The sequence below is a fragment of the Macrotis lagotis genome, chromosome 8, assembly GCF_037893015.1.
Source record: "Macrotis lagotis isolate mMagLag1 chromosome 8, bilby.v1.9.chrom.fasta, whole genome shotgun sequence".
In the NCBI taxonomy this organism is placed as follows: Eukaryota; Metazoa; Chordata; class Mammalia; order Peramelemorphia; family Peramelidae; genus Macrotis; species Macrotis lagotis.
Window position 1 is genome coordinate 81,246,412 of NC_133665.1, and position 18,529 is coordinate 81,264,940.

The window sequence follows — 18,529 nt, forward strand, 5'->3', positions numbered from 1 at the left end:
TATAAAATAATAAAAATCACATTTCTTTTTAAATATTCTGTAATTCAAAGAAAGGATTCTATTTACTCCCTTGTCATGAACAAAGCTTCTATATTGATATATCAGATTCCCAAACTTGCACTGGTTATTCCAAGGTCCAATCCAGTCTCAGTGTTAATGATAATGAGAGAGTGGTAAAGCTGAAAGGAACCTTAGCAATCTAATTCAATTCTATCATTTTTAAAGAGGAAAAAAGGGAGGCCTTAAAAAATTAACTTATGCCTAATTATCATCATCATGGGAGTAGTAGATCATTCAGTTCTTTACTGTAGTGAAGTTTCCCCATCCTATTGGTAAAACTCCTCCCTCAGGATGACATCTTAATTTAAAGCAAGAATTTTTTTTAAACTAGACATTTTCATAGGATCATAGATTAAAATATAGACCCTGAATCTACTCTATCCTGCTTTACAAAAAGGGAAATGAGGACTGGAGAGATTAAATGACTTGCCAGAATCACCCAGTAAATAAATATCTAAGCTGGAATTTGATGTTAATTTCACCTGATTTTGAGTATCTACTATATCATGCTACAAGTATTAGGAACTCATTTTTTTCTGAAGTTTCTCAATGTTCAATTTACTAAACTATTCTGGCACTATCAATAGGGCAATCACAAAGACATTATTATCCAAAACTATTTATATGGAGAAAAAGGTTATTAATAAAAAAACAAAGATATGTAAACTTACATATTATTAATATGCCTGGGATATGTCCTTCTTCATAGTGAGGAAAGAGGACAATTTTGGGAATTATGACAATATTGTATAACCAGACAAAGACAATCAAACCCATGCAGCACCAACCATGTGGATCAACAACAAAGTGAATCCGTAGACCCATTGTATAATTTTATGACTACTAGTCAACAAGGAAAGATAATCCTAAAAGAGAAGAAAGAAAATATTATATGAAAAAATTAGAATAGTATTTCTACTCAACTGGAAATAGTATTCACTAATAGCTTTCTGCATTTATTATTTAATCTTTCTTTTGAATATGAAATACAAATAGAGTACCCAAACTTTGCCACTAAGTAGGAAGAGACAGGAAACCATTTTATATTTAATAAGCATTTTTTTTGACAAGGTGGAATGATTAGGAACAAGGGTTATAATTTCGCTGGCATAGGGATTGAAGAAATCTCCCACTATCAAAGCACATCAGCAACTGTTCTTCATTTATAGTATTAGACTGAGGCATGGAAAGAAATTATTTGCCCAAGGTTACTGTCAGTAGAACAACCCACATCTCCCTAACTTTGAGGTCAAATCTCTATCTTTTACACCATGCTAATTCTTTTGATAAACATAAAATTATTTACTTTAAATTTTTATTCATTAAAATATTTTAAGGGATATGATTAAATCTTTTGCTTTCAAATTAAGAGAAATTATAACCAGACAAAGTTAGATTTGGAGATGTAAAAAAATCAAAAATAATCTGTTAGTGAAATGTAACTCTCTAAAACTATCAAAGGAAAGGAGTTAGTTAAAAAAATTAATACTAGAATGTTCCTATTAAGTATTTTTAGGTTACTTTTTTCAATTTAGTTTTATTGCTGTCACCAAAGTACCATTTGGTTGATCTGGCATTTAAATGCTTCTACTGGAACCAGGTGCCCAATTAAACATCTTAAAACACTGAATAGATATAAGTAAAATTAAATTCTTGGCAAATATATTAATATGCTTGAGTTATTAATGGGGAGGGGAGTTTTGTGTAATTCATCAATTTCTGTTACACTGATTCCTAACATACTCAAGATACAATCAAATGAAGAGCTGTATAATATGTCTTTGCATGCCTGAGCCAATAGCAACTATTCTAAATGGAGGGTTACAGCAAATGTTTCTCAAATAAAAATGTTCTGTCCTATAAATATATAAATAATGGTGAAGTAAAAAAAAATACTAATGATCAGAATTAAAGTCTTCCCAATGAATCAAATTTCAAAAACTCTTAGTAAGCACAAAGAGAAGCATCACATGTCCTTCAAAAAACAAGTGTGAATTCCACTATAAGAAAGGTTAAAACATATGCTGATCTGATTAAAATCAGGACAGCTCTGGAGAATGAAGCATGTTACAAATTGTCCTGCATCATCATTAAAGAGAGAAGCTTATTTACTAGATAACATAAATCCCCAAACAGTTGCAGAAACAATTTTAAGCATACTAACTTGTTAATATTCTTATTCATTTACACCAAAATCAGGGTGCAAAAAGTTCTTTCAATTACTTTCATATGCCTTTTTTTTGTGCTAGACCTCTTTCTACAGTTAAACATCTAGAACATTCCTAACAACTAAAAAGTACATTAATTTAATTTCCTATTCATAATTTCACAATCATTAGAAACATGAAGACATTCAAATCAACAAAATTACAGGGAAGCAAAAAAAAAATAACTTAGCCTTCTTAGTGGAATTACTCTATTCTGACTCTATTCTCCTTGTTATTGAACTGAATTTCCACAGAAGAGCAAATGTTTCTTATCACTAAAGTGAGAAGTCTCACAAAACAGTGAATAATAGCCTGCCTGTATCATTTTTTATTTTGTCTTGCAAAGCATGGAAACAAAAAAAAAGGTGTTAAAAGTTATTTCTGACCAAAACCTGGTAAGAAAGAGAAGGGAAACAACAGCATATAGAAAAAATTACCTGGTTAGCTGAAGGTAGCACAGCATACTCCTAATTTAGGTGTAGGAGAAGAAATACTGTCTTCCACCAGCTCTAAATGACATAAAAAGAACAAATATATAACAGGCAAAAGTTGCAAAGTCTCTCCACTCAGTTAACATCTATTAGGCATGGCCAGTGCCTAAACAGAAACTATTACACATCCTAGGCAGCAAGCAACCAGAGCTTCCTACAAGACTGTACTGCTCATCTGAAGCGAGTGAAGAAGGAACATTTGTAAAATACTTTCATTAGATCTCATTATTCCAACATACTAATTTGTAAATTAAATGGTGAGTTCATAACTCAAACTTTTATTTAACTAGTAGACACACAACTGGCATTTCAACATTTCTTAAGATTGCTATCAAGTTACCGTACTTCAATAGGATGATTCACTTCATAAACATGTAAATTACTACAACACAAAAAAATTACAGTTCAACTCTCCTAAATTAGAATATTTATAAATTATTTGACCCCTTCTTAATGACTAGATCTTTTCCTTTTGATTTTTCAGAGAATCACATTTCACAACAACAGATTCTCCTGAAGACAAAAATAGACATCTAATTAGAAGAAAGGATAATTATGAGAAGACAAACTCAATTCCAACATTTTTAAATGCTAAACAATGGAGATAGAAAATGGGAGATAGAAAAAAAGTAAAGATTTTGCTCAATGATAATCATTTTTTTCCTGAAAATGTTTAACATATGCAAAACAATCACCATAATGCAGAGGTCAAAAGAACTCAGAAATCAACTAAACCTGCAAATACTTGCTAAGCAGAGATATGGCAGCTAAGGACAACTATCCTGAAACATAAATTCATTTATAAAACACTTTGGAGGAGGATAGTATAAAGTGATAAGTAGTACTACTTCAAAAAATAATGGAAAGTAACATAGGTAAAAATGAGTCTTAAGAAGGCTTGATAAGAGACCCTCCCCCTTCAAAACTTACATCTTCAAGTGAATTCTTAGATAAAACTAGCACAAGGTCAACAAACATCCATCAAAAACAGAATAGAAAGATCAACATTTCTATAAATATTTATTTTATCATCCATAACACTGAAACCACCTCATTTCTGATGCGTTAAATGAGAAAATCAAAATGGTACTTAAAGATAAAAACAAATTCTTGGCAAAAATACTGTAGAATAGTTTACTATTTCCTTTTTCAGCTCATTGAAATATAAGGAAGTTGAGACAAACAGGGTCACACAGTCAGTAAATGTCTAAGATTGTACTTAAACTCATGAAGAGCAGTCTTCTTAATTCCAAGACCAATGTTCTATCCACTGTGCCACCTAGTTGCCTCCTGGCCCTAAAAACATCCAAGAAAAAGGTTTTGATATATAAACTACAAATGTGATATGACCCCCATAAGAAATAATCTAAAGGAGACAGATGAGGTCACTTAGATAGCCAAACAAGAGGACTTCCTCTACCAGTCTAAGAAAGTATCATATAGAAACTATTTCTCACACACAATGCAGTAACAGGGAACCTGGTTCTGTCCAAATTTAAATTTTAAAAAGTATTATTCAAAAATTCAAAAACTAAAATAATTAAGTTTTCAATTGATATTTTTATGAGTCTGTAACATTTCTATTTTTTAAGTTATTAAAGCTTAGAACTGCACTAAAACTTTTAGGATATACTATATTGTTTTCCCAGTTTTCCAGTGTTTTTCTAATGCATCAGTTTACATGTCTTCCCAATCACTTGTTTTTCCCAGTCCTCATCTTAACAGATACTAATCAAAGATGACTTGGATCAAGAAAGAATACAAAAATAATCACCTGAAAACTATAAAAACATGACTTGCAAAAACTTACCAATAGCAACTTTGCTGAGATGGCAATTACTTGTAATTTTTGTAGTACTAATTAGGAATTTTTTCTTTTTTCATTCTTTAATACTACATCTGAAAAAATGGATCCATCTTCAATAACAGTTCTCCTTGAAAGCCTATTAATGTTTTAACAAAAAATTATGGTCTCACAAGAATCAATGAAGTAGTAGTAGTAGTAGTAGTAGTAGTAGTAGTAGTAGTAGTAGTAGTAGTAGTAGTAGTAGTAGTAGTAAAAAGTTCTATGAAAATACCAGTTACACAGATTTTTAACCTCAGAACTAACAAGAACAGATGGCTCAGTTCTGAAGTTTTACCAAAAATGTCTCTTTATCCCCCCTTGAAATTTCTGATTGGCAATATTTAGGAAATTATATGAGCTTTCTTTCATCTTTTGCCATGCCCCCTTCAGTTATCTTCCTTCTCCTGCTCCCCCCCCCAAAACTGTCATACCTTCAAGGTCTTATCTAACTATTCTTTTCACATTCACTTGTAGAAAAAAAAAAAACTACATTCATTGTCTTTGTTATCACACTTCTCCTTCCTTCATCTCTCCCCTTTGTAATTGGCTTTAGAAATCACTTATGTAAAACTGCTCTCATAGGTAACTGGCCTTTCAATTACCAAATCTTTTCTCATTTCTCTTCGTTCCTGATCTCTCTGTGGCTTTCCACAAAGTATGATGACCCTACCACCTTCTCCCACCCAATCCTTCTGAGGTTCTTTTACAGGATCATCATCTATTTCTCATGTCCTAATCACAGGTGTCCCTCAAACCTTTGTTGTGGTCTCTCCTCTCCTAATACTTTCTCAGCAAGTTTATCAGCTCCTAAAAAATTCATTATCCTTCCTACACAGATGAATCACCTATCAATATAGCTAGATTTAAGTCTCTCTAACTCTGGTCCCACATCACCAAAGGATTGTCAGACAACTGAACATCAAACTCATCACAGGCAAAGTGGAAGTCATTGTCTGCCCTAACCCTCCTCTTGAAGGCACTGGTACCACTAAGGCAGTGGGCCAAGATGGTAACCTATAATAATCTTGGACTCTTCCCTCTCCCTCTTCTCCACATCCAAATAATCGCCACATAATCTCAATTCTATTACCACAATACCTCTTGATTTTGCTTCTTTCTGCTTACAGTTACTTCTAGTTCAAGGGCTTCAGCTTCCTCTGGACTACTGGAAAAACCTCCCAAATGGAGACAGTCATAGTGGACAGCTCTGCTTCTAACACAACTAAATCTATAAATCACAGAGAAAGTGCCAATAACTATTGATGGAGGAGATTGCTTCTTCAGAGCATTCTCAAAAATCAACAAAATCATAGGTTTGGTCCCCTGGAACTGATATCCCTGCTTTTTTTTTTTCCAATCCACCCTCCATATAACTGCCAAAATCATCTTCCCAAGGCACAGATCTGACATATCTTTATGGTCAAAAATCGTTAGTGAGGCTTAAGTGCCTCTAACTCTTCAGGTTAACATTTACAACACAACTCCCAAAACGCCTTATGCAAGCTCTTCACTTCAGCAGATTTGCCTGCTGGTGATGCACTGCTCTTAACATTCCCTCTCTCCTCTCCTTGTATAAGCTATCACCCATGTCCAGATCACACCCCTTTCTTATGTCTGCCTCTGAATCCTTGTTGCCTCTCTTCAAGGTCAACTCAGCTTTCCCTTGATCTTACAAGTTACTAGTACTCTCTCCCTCTTCAAATTATTTTTTTCCTTGTTTGGTTCCACATTGTATTCCCTGAGGAGAATTTAAGTTCTTCTCAGGCAGGTGGTTCATTACATATATATATATACATATATATACATATATATATATATATATATATACATATATATATGTGTGTGTGTGTATATATATATGTGTGTGTGTATATATATATACATATACATATATATATATATATATATATATTTAACTTCACCTCTGCCTCAAAGAAATCTTAGCTTCTTTTAAAGTGAGCTCAGGTGCTACTTCAAAGACAAGGCCATTCTTGATCCCCTTGCATAAAAATACTCTTTCCCTCTTGAAATTACAGGATCATAATTGGTTGAGATCAGAAAGGATCTTAAATATTATCTTAATAGATGAGGAGACCTGAATATACTTTTTTTTTTAATTTTATTTATTTAAGGCAATGGGGTTAAGTGGCTTGCCCAAGGTCACACAGCTAGGCAACTATTAAGTGTCTGAAGACGGATTTGAACTCAGGTCTTCCTGACTCCAGGGTCAGTGCTCTATCTATTGTGCCACCTAACTGCCCCCCTGGATATACTTTCTCTTTACTTATTTGTGAATGTAATCACTCTGAAGGCAACAGAGTTTTGTCTTTACATCCTTAGCCCTTAACTTTTGTTGAATTTAATTGTATTACCTCAATTGTGAGCAATATCTTCTCTTTTTTGTGCTTCTAATATCGATATTGATTTTGATCTTTTCTTAAACAAGTCAATAATTTAAATCCATTCACATAAAAGTAATTTGGAAAAATTACTTCGACATCAACAATCAGATTGTTTCCTACCAGTGAAGATATAATTTCACTGCTTTGTGCTTTGGCAATTGTCATACCCACAATCCTCTTCTCAAAGAAAGTCATGTCATGTAGGCATGAGGGTTCCCTATATTCTAAAAGCCTTTGATGCTCTCATTTCTAATACACGAATCATCATTTTCACTGTCCTCTCGTAAGCCAACTTCTACATTAACATAATTAGTTCACCCTCTTCAATACAAATTGACAAGCTCCAATTATTTAGTATTAAAAGTTCATCTCCAAGTGTTAGCTTCTTTAGAGGCCTCTCCTGATGCCCAAGTCCCCACATACCAACCCCAAAACACTTACTTCTCTGTGAACATGCTGTATGTATATATGTGTGTGTGTGTGTCCCTGGTAGAATGTAAGCTCTCCGAGGGCAGTGGCTCTTCTAATCTCATATTTATATCATCAGTGCTTTGGCACATAGCAGTGCCTTGGTATTTGATTTTTAATGTATAAATTGATCTACACTGGGCTTTTTGCAAATTCATCATATTATCATCATTGTAACACAAGATGACCAAGCATCCCTTAAAATGTTTCTTATTGCCTGAACACTCAAATCAAAAATTCTGCCAACTCCTTTGCTTATCTGACTAAGGAAAATCTATGTCCATTTACTTATAACTTTTTTTCATCTAGTTTCATTTATAGTAAGACTGCCAAGATTGATATGATTCAATTCCTCCTATAATAAGGTTTACTCACTGATAGCTAGAAAAGGATCTCTCATTTCAAATGTCAATAGCTAAGTTAATAATCATAGACAGTCCGAAAATTATATTTATTGACACTATGGATATAATTTCTAAGAAAGATAATTTCCCTCATTTTCAGAACCCACTTACCAATGCATTATTAAAAGATGCTTTAGGTCATTCCCTGTAATGCTCAGCTAAAATTGTCTATTACAAAGATTTAGATTTGGGGGGGAAAGTTTACATTGATCTAATATATGAATTCTAGAAGAAAGTTCCATCAAACTATCAAACACACTACTAAAATTGAATCAGTTTTCTTCTTCATTTCAATTCATGACATTTTGAATATTGTTGGATCATTGCAAAGATTCTGTGAATCTTACCTGAGGCAGATTGGTGTAGTGGATCAAATCCTAGACTGAGCGAAGTATAATATGCATTTGAACCCACCTCAGGCACTCACTAACTGTGTGACCCTGCTGAAGTCACTTAACTTCTTCAGCTTCAGAATCTTCATCTGGGAACATAGAGATAATCAGAATCCATAATACTGACAAGGGTGATATAAGGAACAAATAGATAATATATGCAAAAAGCTTCATAAAATTTAATGCTAGAACTGAATGTTTGTTTTTATGATTATCATTACTTGACAATGTTTGGATCACAGTTTAAAGAAATTACTGAAGACAATCAATAATAATGAAAGTTTAAGTAACACTTTATAGTTTATAGTATATAGTTTAAGTAACACTTTATAGTTTGCAAAATCTGAATATTCTATAAAACAAGAAAATGAAAGTATCATTACCCCCATTTTATAGATGAAGAAGTTGAGACTCAGAGAGAGGAAGTGACCTGTCCAAAGTCACATCGCTAGTAAGAAGTACAACTTAGGATCATAACTCACAGCATTGGAACAACATTGTATTTCTGCATGCTACCTTCCCACTCTGAGATTCTGTGATTTCTCAGTAGAGATGTGCTAAGGAGGTGTATTTTTATTAGGGCATTAGGAATGTGAGAAGGATGAAAAATATTGCTGATAAATAATTTTTGAGAATAATAGCAAAGCTAATTTTAAATTCCTTCTTCAAAATGTTTCACCTACTTTTTGGTAAATTAAACAGACCTCTGCTGTAGACACCATGAGCCCAGTTTTTCTCCAGTTTGTTTTTAGGAGACAGAGTGACACAAAAGAAAAAGTGATGTAGTTGAAGTTAGAGACCTGGTTTGAGACCACTTATTAGCTATATGATAAAATGAACATAATGCCTATAGTCCTTTCTTCATTATTCTGTCAGGAGTATAAAATGAGATAACTGATGACAAACACATATTAAGTGCTTGCTACCTGTCAGACACAGTGATCAAATACAGTTGGAGATGCAGAGTCAAAAAGAGAAGTTCCTGTTATCAAGAAGCTTTTTTTCCCCAGAGGAAGTCATCATGTCACATATCAATATATACAAAATAATGCATGAAAAGTGCTTTTCAACTTTTAAAGGTTGATATAATGTCATTAACTATTATTATATGCTATTTTTAAATATACTCTAGTTTCTATTTCCTATAAAAACTTCAAAATTCTTATCCATTTAAATAGGCTAAATATCAAAAAATTACACAAAACATGACAGAATTTAAAAATTGCAATCTAAAAATTGTGATTTTAAAGTAGAACCCTAATAATAAATCTTTAAACATTTTAAATAAATCCATGTCTATTTCATGCTATAGATTTTAAAACTACTCATGAGCATAGCCTCTAAATCTAGAGACTTTTTTAGATTTTGTTGTTTTTTTGGGTTTTTTGGGTTTTTTTTTGAAAAGGCAATGGGGTTAAGTGGCTTGCCCAAGGCCACACAGCTAGGTAATTATTAAGTGTCTGAGACCAGATTTGAAGTCAGGTCCTCCTGACTCCAGGGCTGGTGCTCTATCTACTGAACCACCTAGCCACCCCCCATAGCCTTTAAATCAGAATAACATCCTGGTTCCAATTTATGCAGAAATACAAGATGTGTTCTGTTCCTAATAATGCCACTTATCAGACAAGGCCTCAGCCATCTCCAGTCACCTTGAGATAAAGCAAGGGAGAGCCCATGGGGTGGTGCAGGAAGATTAGAATGGAGGCTTGCTCTCTAACCTTGGCCCAACTGGAATTCCCCTGTGCAATTCTCTCACCTCACCTCTGGTTTCTGGTTTCCCTGGCTTCCTTCAAGTCTCAGATCAAATATCACCTTCTAAAGAGACTTTTCCCAACCTTTCTCATCATCTACTCTCCCCATTGCAAGTGCTTCCCCCACCAAGTTTATCCCCTATCTACTGGGTACCTCTTTCAGGTACCCAGTGATTTAGATAACTATTTCTCCCATTATCATGTAAGCTCTTTGGGCTGTTTTGCCTTTCTTTGTATATCCAGTTTATCACCAGGCTTGGTACCTAGGAAGCATTTAATAGCTGCAAACTGATTGACTGGTCCTGGGTTCCTTTTTCTCTCTGACTACAGCCCTGTAGAGTGGGAAAAGTTCAGGACTACAAAGGACTTGGATTCAGATCAGACACCTATTACCTCCTGAACTTTAGGTGAATCACTTCACATTCTGACACCTCATTTTCTCCTCTTTCACCTCTATATATTTAAGGTTGATGAAAAATAACAATTCTAACTTTTAAGAAATATGTCATGTGTTCCACATAGTGAGTCTAAAATGCTATACCCTTATTCAAAATCTTGTTCATCATTACAACTTTGCAAAGCAGTGTCTATTAGAAACATTCCCTTTGCCCAAGAAGTATAGTTAAACTTAAGAATACAAGCTTCATAGAAAGAAAATGTATGAAATGAAAACTAACAAATTACTGAAATTTCAGAAGAAAGTTCAATAAGCAAGAAACTCTAGCTTTTATTTCTATTAAATGGTAAGATTAAGTGCAGCTATTGGAAGAGCTGCAGAGGACATGAGAGACAGATTGGAACAGAGATAAGAACAACGATGGAGCCCAAGAACTATCAAATGTTTAAATTTCCTACTTATTGCCTATACTATTTTCACAAGTTAATCTTTTTGAATCCATGGGGAAAATAGCACAAACTCACAAGTCTATAACTGCTTAATTATCTGGTCTAGAAAAGCTGTAGAAGATGTTAAACCACAGAATCAAAAATGTAAGAGCTCATAGTTTATGCTCAAATTGTCAGTTTTCAAATAAAGAAATCAAAGCCTCAAGGACTAAGTGATCTGTACAAGGAAATCAAAGCTTCAAGGACTAAGTGATCTGTACAAGGTCAGACTTCCACTTAGTGGCTAAATTCAAACTAAATCCAGGTTTCCTAATACCTACTCTGAATTCTTTCCATTCTATCGTTTTTTAGCTTTAGGAAATCTATTTAAATAATATTGTTTTTTAGGTTTTTGCAAGGCAATGGGTTAAGTGGCTTGCGCAAGGCCACACCGCTAGGTAATTATTAAGTGTCTGAGACTGGATTTGAACTCAGGTACTCCTGACTCCAGGACTGATGCTCTATCCACTATGCCACCTCGCTGCCCCTCAAATAATATCTTTTTTTTTTTTTTAGGTTTTTGCAAAGCAAATGGGGTTAAGTGGCTTGTGCAAGGCCACACTGATAAGTAATTATTAAGTGTCTGAGACTGAATTTGAACCTAGGTACTCCTGACTCCAGGGCTGGTGCTTTATCCACTACACCACCTAGCTGCCCCCCCCCCCCTGATAATATCTTAAAAAACATTTTATGCCAGTAACAATAATAATAGCTCACAGTTTCATGCCACTTTGCACTTTACAAAATGCTGTCCTCATGACCCAGTAATGGGAAGTATAATTATATCTGCTTTTCAGATGAGGAAAACTGAGACTCAGAGTGGTTGCCACACTGCTGATGAACAACTCCAAGTCCAAGCTCAATTCACTTTTTCAATCCTATTCTATAGTGCCCTGAGAGTGAGCAAGGTAGAGCATGTAGGTTGACCTTTCAAATTTTCATTAAGACCATAGAAAATATCTACAAAGAAATGTCAAAAGGAAGCTCTTGGAAAATGTCACACTGCTCTTCAGCAAGGGGTCCGGGAACTAAGACCTGGAGGGAAAAGGAGCAGTTTGAGGTTTTTTAAAAGGAGAGAACACAGTAGCAGGTGAAATAAAATGACAAAGGGGAGAGAGACAGACAGACAGAGACAGAGAGAGAGAGATGAAGAAGAAGAAGGAGGAGGAGGAGGAAGAGGAGGAGGAGGAGGAGGAGAAAAAGAAGAGGAAGAAGAGGAGGAGAAGAGGAAGAAGAAGGAGAAGGTGAAGAAGGAGGAGGAGGAGAAGAAGGAGGAGAGATGGAGAAGAAGAAAGGAGGAGGAGGAGGAGGAGGAGAAGAAGAAGAAGGAGAAGAAGGAGGAGAAGGAGAAGAAGGAGAAGGAGAAGGAGGAGAAGGAGAAGGAGAAGGAGGAGAAGGAGGAGGAGGAGAAGGAGGAGGAGGAGGAGAAGGAGGAGAAGGAGAAGAAGGAGGAGAAGGAGGAGAAGGAGAAGAAGGAGGAGAAGGAGAAGGAGAAGGAGGAGAAGGAGAAGGAGAAGGAGGAGGAGAAAAAGAAGAGGAAGGAGGAGGAGGAGAAGAAGGAGGAGGAGGAGGAGAAGAAGATGGAGAAGAAGAAGAAGGAGAAGGAGAAGGAGGAGGAGGGGGAGGGGGAGGAGAGAAGGTGCTGGAGTGGGGGTGAGAAATGAATGCAGCGTTTGGCAGGTGAGGGGGCAGAGTCCAGGAGCGGGCACACGGGAATGAGGCCAACAGCAGAGGATTGAAAGGGAAAGCGGAGGGAGAGGGCCTGGTCGTGGGGGTCAAGAACAGGAGAAAGGGGCGCGGGGGCTCGGCGCTACGAGCCCAGGAGGAGGCAGCCGGCCGGGGAGGAGGGCAGTGCGGGGCGGGCAGGGGGCACAAGGGGAACACCAGGATGGGGCAGAGGAGGCAGGCGGCGGGCGCCGCGGGGGGGGGGGGGGGGCGGGCGCAGGCCCGGGGCCGCACTCACCGGGCCGCCCGCTCGTGGCCGCCGCGCCGCAGTCCTGCTCCGCCGCCGCCGCCGCCTCCGCCGCCTCCGCCGCCTCCCCGCGCCGCCGCCGCCCACACCCCTCTTCCGCTTCCGCGGGGCCGGGCCGGCCGGCAGGTGACGGGCCCGCGCCGCGGCCGGGTGCAGGGGCCGAGCCTCCGCCGCCGCCGCCCCCGAGCGCCCAGCCCGGGCCGGGACGGAGGCCGCCGAGGCCCAAGACTGCCGCGAGCAGGAAACGCGCTGGGGCCCCGCCGAGCGCCCCCATCCGGGCCTCTCAGCCCCGGGGAACCGCCAGAACGCCCTGGAGCCCGGGCCCGGGGGGCGCCGGGGGTCCTCTGCACAGGCCGGGCAGGCGGGGCGGGACTCGAACCCGGAGCCCCCGCCAAGACCAGCAAACGAACCTTCCCCCACTCGCAGCCAAACCCGCGGCGCTCCTTCCACCCAGCTTTTCCTTTTTCTTCCAGGTTCTATGGACAAAAACGGGGGGAGGGGGGGGAAATGGGGCGACAACACGCGGAGAAGCGTGTGCGGGAGGCCCCCCCGGGGTCGGCGCTGAGACTTGGGAGCCCCCTCACCGCCCCCGGGGGGCCTCGTGCTACGCCCGCCTGGTTAATCAGCAAAGGGAACGTCCCAGCACCAGGGCCCCAGAAAGGCTCAGGAGGGGCCTCGGCGGCCGGTCACAGCCCCACCTGCATCTCTTCTCTCCTAGCCTGCACATCATCCGCACACTGCGGCTACCTCCTCAACAGTCTCCTTAAATGCATAGTTTCACTTTTAGGATTTTTCCCCCCTATTGTGAAATCTAAATGGACATCTTCTACCTCAGGATGAACTAACTCCAAGGCTGCTCCTGAGGCTCGGCTTTGCCAAGGCCTGTGAAAGTCCACAATTAGTTTGGCCCCAGGATCTCATGGAAGTTATCTACTAATGTAACAAGGTACTATTAAACACTAATAGTGGGGGATATTCATTTTCAATAACATCAAAGTTTTTTCAAAGTTTGAAACATTTCTTCTCGTTGACTTCCTCTTTAAGCTAGACCTTAGGCGTTCCGAAAGTTCATTGGAAGGACTCCCAGGGCATCGAGCGCCGGCCTTGGATTCAGGACAGAAGTTCCAATTCAGCCTCAGACACTTGCTACTTGATCGATATGGGACATTGGGCAAGTCACTCAACTCTGCCCCACATTCAGGATCATCTCCGGGGGTCTTGATTCATATCTGACCCCCGGACCCAGACGGCTCCGGAGGAAGAAGTGAGACTGGTGACTGAGCAGAGCACTCCCCTCACTCAAATCCAACTCATGTGCTTCTCATGGCATCATCTCCCTGATGTCGTAGTCTTCTTCAAAAATGAAGAATGCTGGGGCGGCTAGGTGGCACAGTGGATAGAGCACCGGCCCTGGAGTCAGGAGTACCCAAGTTCAAATCCAGCCTCAGAACTTAATCATTGCCCAGCTGTGCGGCCTTGGGCAAGCCGCTTAACCCCATTGCCTTGCAAAAACCTAAAAATTAAAAAAAAATAATAGTATTGCTTTCTTGCCTTAGTCTATGCTATCTGAAAATCTACTTTCTGGCAACATAAGGAGACTCACTAATTTCTGACTTCTAATAAATGATATAGATAGTACAAGTATTTATATCCCCCCACACAACCCATTTACAGAAATTGAGAGCAGGGAAGACATTTGACCTAGTCTTCTGAGCAGAAATTCGGTATTCATATCATGGAACACTCCCCTATCTCATACATAAATTAATTCTTTACAGAGTTTTCTTATTTATAGTATTTGTTTTAGCTTTCATCAAAGGTGTTTGATAAGTCAAACTAGATTAGAAGTGTTAAAGAACTCCGTGGAATCGAGAGAGGAATATGTGTCTTACCTGCACACTTTTCAAAATTTCCATTCTATTTTAAGATGCCCATGACTCACTACAAACTGATTATTAACAAACTAATATTTATCAGAAAATAGGAAAAATAAGAACAAGATTTTTTTTTCACTTCCTATTCAGATTCTTGATAAACAATATTATAAAGAACTTTAACCTTCACTTCAGGCCAGAAATTCATTCAATTACTGTACTGCTGGATGGTGTTTGGAGAGAAATGGATTGATTGCTGTTTTCTAATATCAAGGCAGTCCAAAGTTTAATCAGCATTGACTAATCACCATGGAAATGTTGGAGGAACTTTTCCAGGGTCGGCATGGTAGACACCTATCTTAGATGAAAATAGAATCAAAGGCCTTAATGAAAATGACTCAACACACACTTATGTGTATGTTACTTTGTTAAGAGCTAAGGATTCTCAGAAAAAAAAGTGAATTATTTCTTAAAGAGTTTACTTTCTCAAGGGAGAGAAATGGTTGAATGAGAGAGCCACCTGGTAAGGAGAAGTATATTCAGAATGGGAGCTAATGACCTAGGAGACTGCAGAGGGACAAGAGACTTGAGTTCACAGTGAAGGAAAAAAGCAAGTTTCACTAGGAATGAAGAGACTAAAACAGGGGGAAAGGTAATCCATAAATTTAAAGATAGAAAGAACTTCAGAAGTCATCCAGGCAAACCCCTTCATTTTTCCACATGTAAATACTGATACCCATGCAGGTAAAACGACTTGCCTATAGTCATGCAGATATTAAGCAGCAGAGACAGTATTTGAACATTGCACTACTAGAGAAGAAAATTTTAGAGTTTGAGATTTTTGTGAAAAGGAATTTCCAGTGGAGGGAAGAGCACTCTTAGCCCTCAAACTAGAGAGTATTAAAAATGAGCAAAAAAATTGATATCTTTATTTTGAGTACAGTCAAATGGATACAATTCTGACAGGATTTATTAAATAAATTAGTTGGTCTCCAGGAGAGGTGGGTGAAAATGAAGCCTTCTAATCGATCACTCTATCCTTCTAAGATGGAGTAGACTGCTGTTTCATAGGTTGGATAAGGGGCAGGCTACAGGAGACTGCCCCCAGAAGTGGGATTTGAGCCCAGACCTGAAGGAAGTAAGGGAAGCTAAGAAGAGGTAAAGATGGAGCAGAGGACAGCACAAGGAACAGCAAATACAAAAGAAAAGAGACAGGAGATGAAGAATCATGTTCAAGGAAGCCAGCTAGGGCAGCCTTGTGGCTGAATGTGTAGAAGGAAATTAAATTATAAAGACTGGAAAGGAGGTTAAGTGGAGAGATTATAAATCAATTATAAATCAATCAATTAGTAGGCATTTAACAATTGACAGGCACAATAAGCTCCTACTGTGTGTCAGACACTGTGCTAGGTGGTGTAAATAAAACACTTCTTACAGAGAGGTTTATATTCAATCTTGGAGGTAATTGAGAGCCACTAGGGTTTATGGTGTTGGGGGAGAGAGAGGGGAGGGAGAAGGCATGATATGGGCAGACCTACAATTTAGGAAAATTACTAGCACCTGAGTGGAGCTTAGATTAATTAATAAGTGAAGTAAGTTTATATAGTACTTTTAATAGTTGTCAAGTGATTTATATGCATTAGGTCATTTGCTGTTAGGTTAGTTGTGGTAGTGGTTGATTTGCAAAGTAGTTGGTTTTTTCCCAGGTCACTTTCCAGTCATCTGATTTAATTCTTGCAATAATCCCCTTTGGTAGGGGGCAGCTAGGTAGCACAGTGGATAAAGCACCAGCCTTGGAGTCAGGAGTACCTGGGTTCAAATCCTGTCTCAGATACTTAATAATTACTTAGCTGTGTGGCCTTGGGCAAGCCACTTAACCCCATTTGCCCTGCAAAAAAACCTAAAATAATAATAATAATCCCCTTTGGTATGTGTTATTATTTCTTCCATTTTATAGGAGAAGAAACTAAGACTGAACAGTTAAGTGACTTGCCAAAGGTCACAAATACATGTTTGCACCTATCAGATTAGCCAATATGACTAAAAAGGAAAATGATCAATGTTGAAGGGGATATGGAAAAACTGGGATACCAATGCATTCTTGGTAGAGCTATGAACTAATCCAACCTTTCTGGAGAGCAATTTGGAATTATGCCCAAAGAGCAATAAAAATGTTCATACCCTTTGAAACAGCACTACCACTACAAAGTCTGTATTCCCAATGAGATAATGAAAAAGAATAAAAAACTCACATGTACAAAAATATTCATAGCAGCTCTTTTCTTGCTGGCAAAGAATTGGAAATTGAGGGGATGTCCATCTGGGGAATGACTGAAGAAACTAAGATATGGAATGTGATGGAACACTATTGTTCTTAAAGAAATAAGGAGGGACAGGACTTCAGAGTAGTCTGGAAAGAATTGTACGAACTGATGCTGAGTAAAGGGATTATTGTATACACTAATCACAACATTGGGTAATGATCAACTTTGATGGACTTCTTCATTTTAGCAGTAAAATAATCAAAGACAATTCTAAAAAATTTATGATAGAAAGTACCACCCATATCCAGAGAAGGAACTGTGGAGTTTAAATATAGACCAAAGCTTACTATCTTTATTTTTTTAAAGTTGTTTTAGATATTATTTTTCCTCTAATTTTTTTCCATTATGATTTTCTTTCACAACATGATTAATATGAATCTATGTTTAGCATGGTTATAAATGTATAGCCTATATTAAATTGCTTTCTTTCAGGGGAGGGAGAAAGGAAGGGAGGGTAGGTAGGAGAAAATATATAAAACTCAAAACCTTGCAAAAAATGATTGCTGAAAACTACCATTGCATATGGCCGGGAAAATAAATAAAATATTTTTTAAAAAACAACTCCAATTTACTCCAAATTCAGTGCTCTTTCTAATACACCATGCAAACTACACTCTTCTGAATGAACAAACCATCTTGACATATAGGGAACAGGGCAGAATATTGAACACAATTGCTATTTTTTTAAATGAGAAAATAATAGATAAAACAGGAGGGAATTATCCTTAAATCATATTTGTGAGAATATAACATTAAAAAACTATTCAATTCATTCAGTTAAATAGAATTTATTAAATGCCTACCTACTATGTTATGGACTTATGCTAGGAGCTCTCAAGAAGTTCAGTCACATACAAACAACAATTTATAAATAAGCTATGTACAGGAAAAACTGGGAATAATTAACAGACAGTAGACACTAAGTTTAAGAAAACAAACACTTGAAGAAAGTCAAGGATGACAGCAGGAAGAGGAAGAGCTTTCCAGTGAAAACACTCAGAGTTGGTAACATCTTGTTCAAGGAACAACAAAGAGGTCAATGACACTGGATAGCAGTATCTGCAGAGGACAATAAGGTATAAGAAGACTGGAAAGATAGGAAGGGACCAAGTTATATATGAAGGATTGTTGTTTATTTTTCATTCTTAAAAGAGGACTATGACATCAGGAAGGTGATGCAAGTGAATTGGATCTAAGTGAAGGAGGACTGTGCAAAGTCATCAGTCTCACTTTCTCCCCTAGAATCATCTGGGTCCAGTGGTAAAGTATAGATCAGGCTGGCTGGAGATGGTCCTGGATGGAGTGGGAGACTTTGACCTTTTTAAGCTAAGGTCTTTCCCAAGTATCAGTTTGACTGAAGAAATACCCATTCAGTGATTAAGAGTAAGAAATTAAGCAAAGAATGGACTTTTTTTAAATCTAGTCAAGAAAGAAAAAGATATATTTAAGAATC

At 37.9% G+C, this 18,529-nt stretch overlaps 1 protein-coding gene across 5 annotated transcripts in view; it reads right to left on the reverse strand.

Annotated features, from left to right (window-relative positions):
* The window catches only part of ZDHHC21 (zDHHC palmitoyltransferase 21), a 63,540-nt gene extending 50,625 nt beyond the window's left edge, over nt 1-12,915 (reverse strand). Inside the window, exons 1-6 of one of the 5 annotated variants that reach the window (XM_074197531.1) lie at nt 12,870-12,915; nt 8,226-8,359; nt 5,703-5,832; nt 4,569-4,701; nt 2,705-2,776; nt 732-926 (exon numbers count right to left, since the gene is read on the reverse strand). In XM_074197531.1, coding sequence (XP_074053632.1) covers nt 732-885 — 154 coding nt within the window. In that variant the 5' untranslated portion in view covers nt 886-926; nt 2,705-2,776; nt 4,569-4,701; ... (1 more) ...; nt 8,226-8,359; nt 12,870-12,915. Of the gene's footprint in view, nt 1-731; nt 927-2,704; nt 2,777-4,568; nt 4,702-5,702; nt 5,833-8,225; nt 11,544-12,869 lie in introns of those variants that run through there. The other 4 variants (XM_074197532.1, XM_074197529.1, XM_074197533.1 and 1 more) reach the window with 4 other exon arrangements.
* Between the last annotated feature and the right edge of the window lie 5,614 nt (nt 12,916-18,529).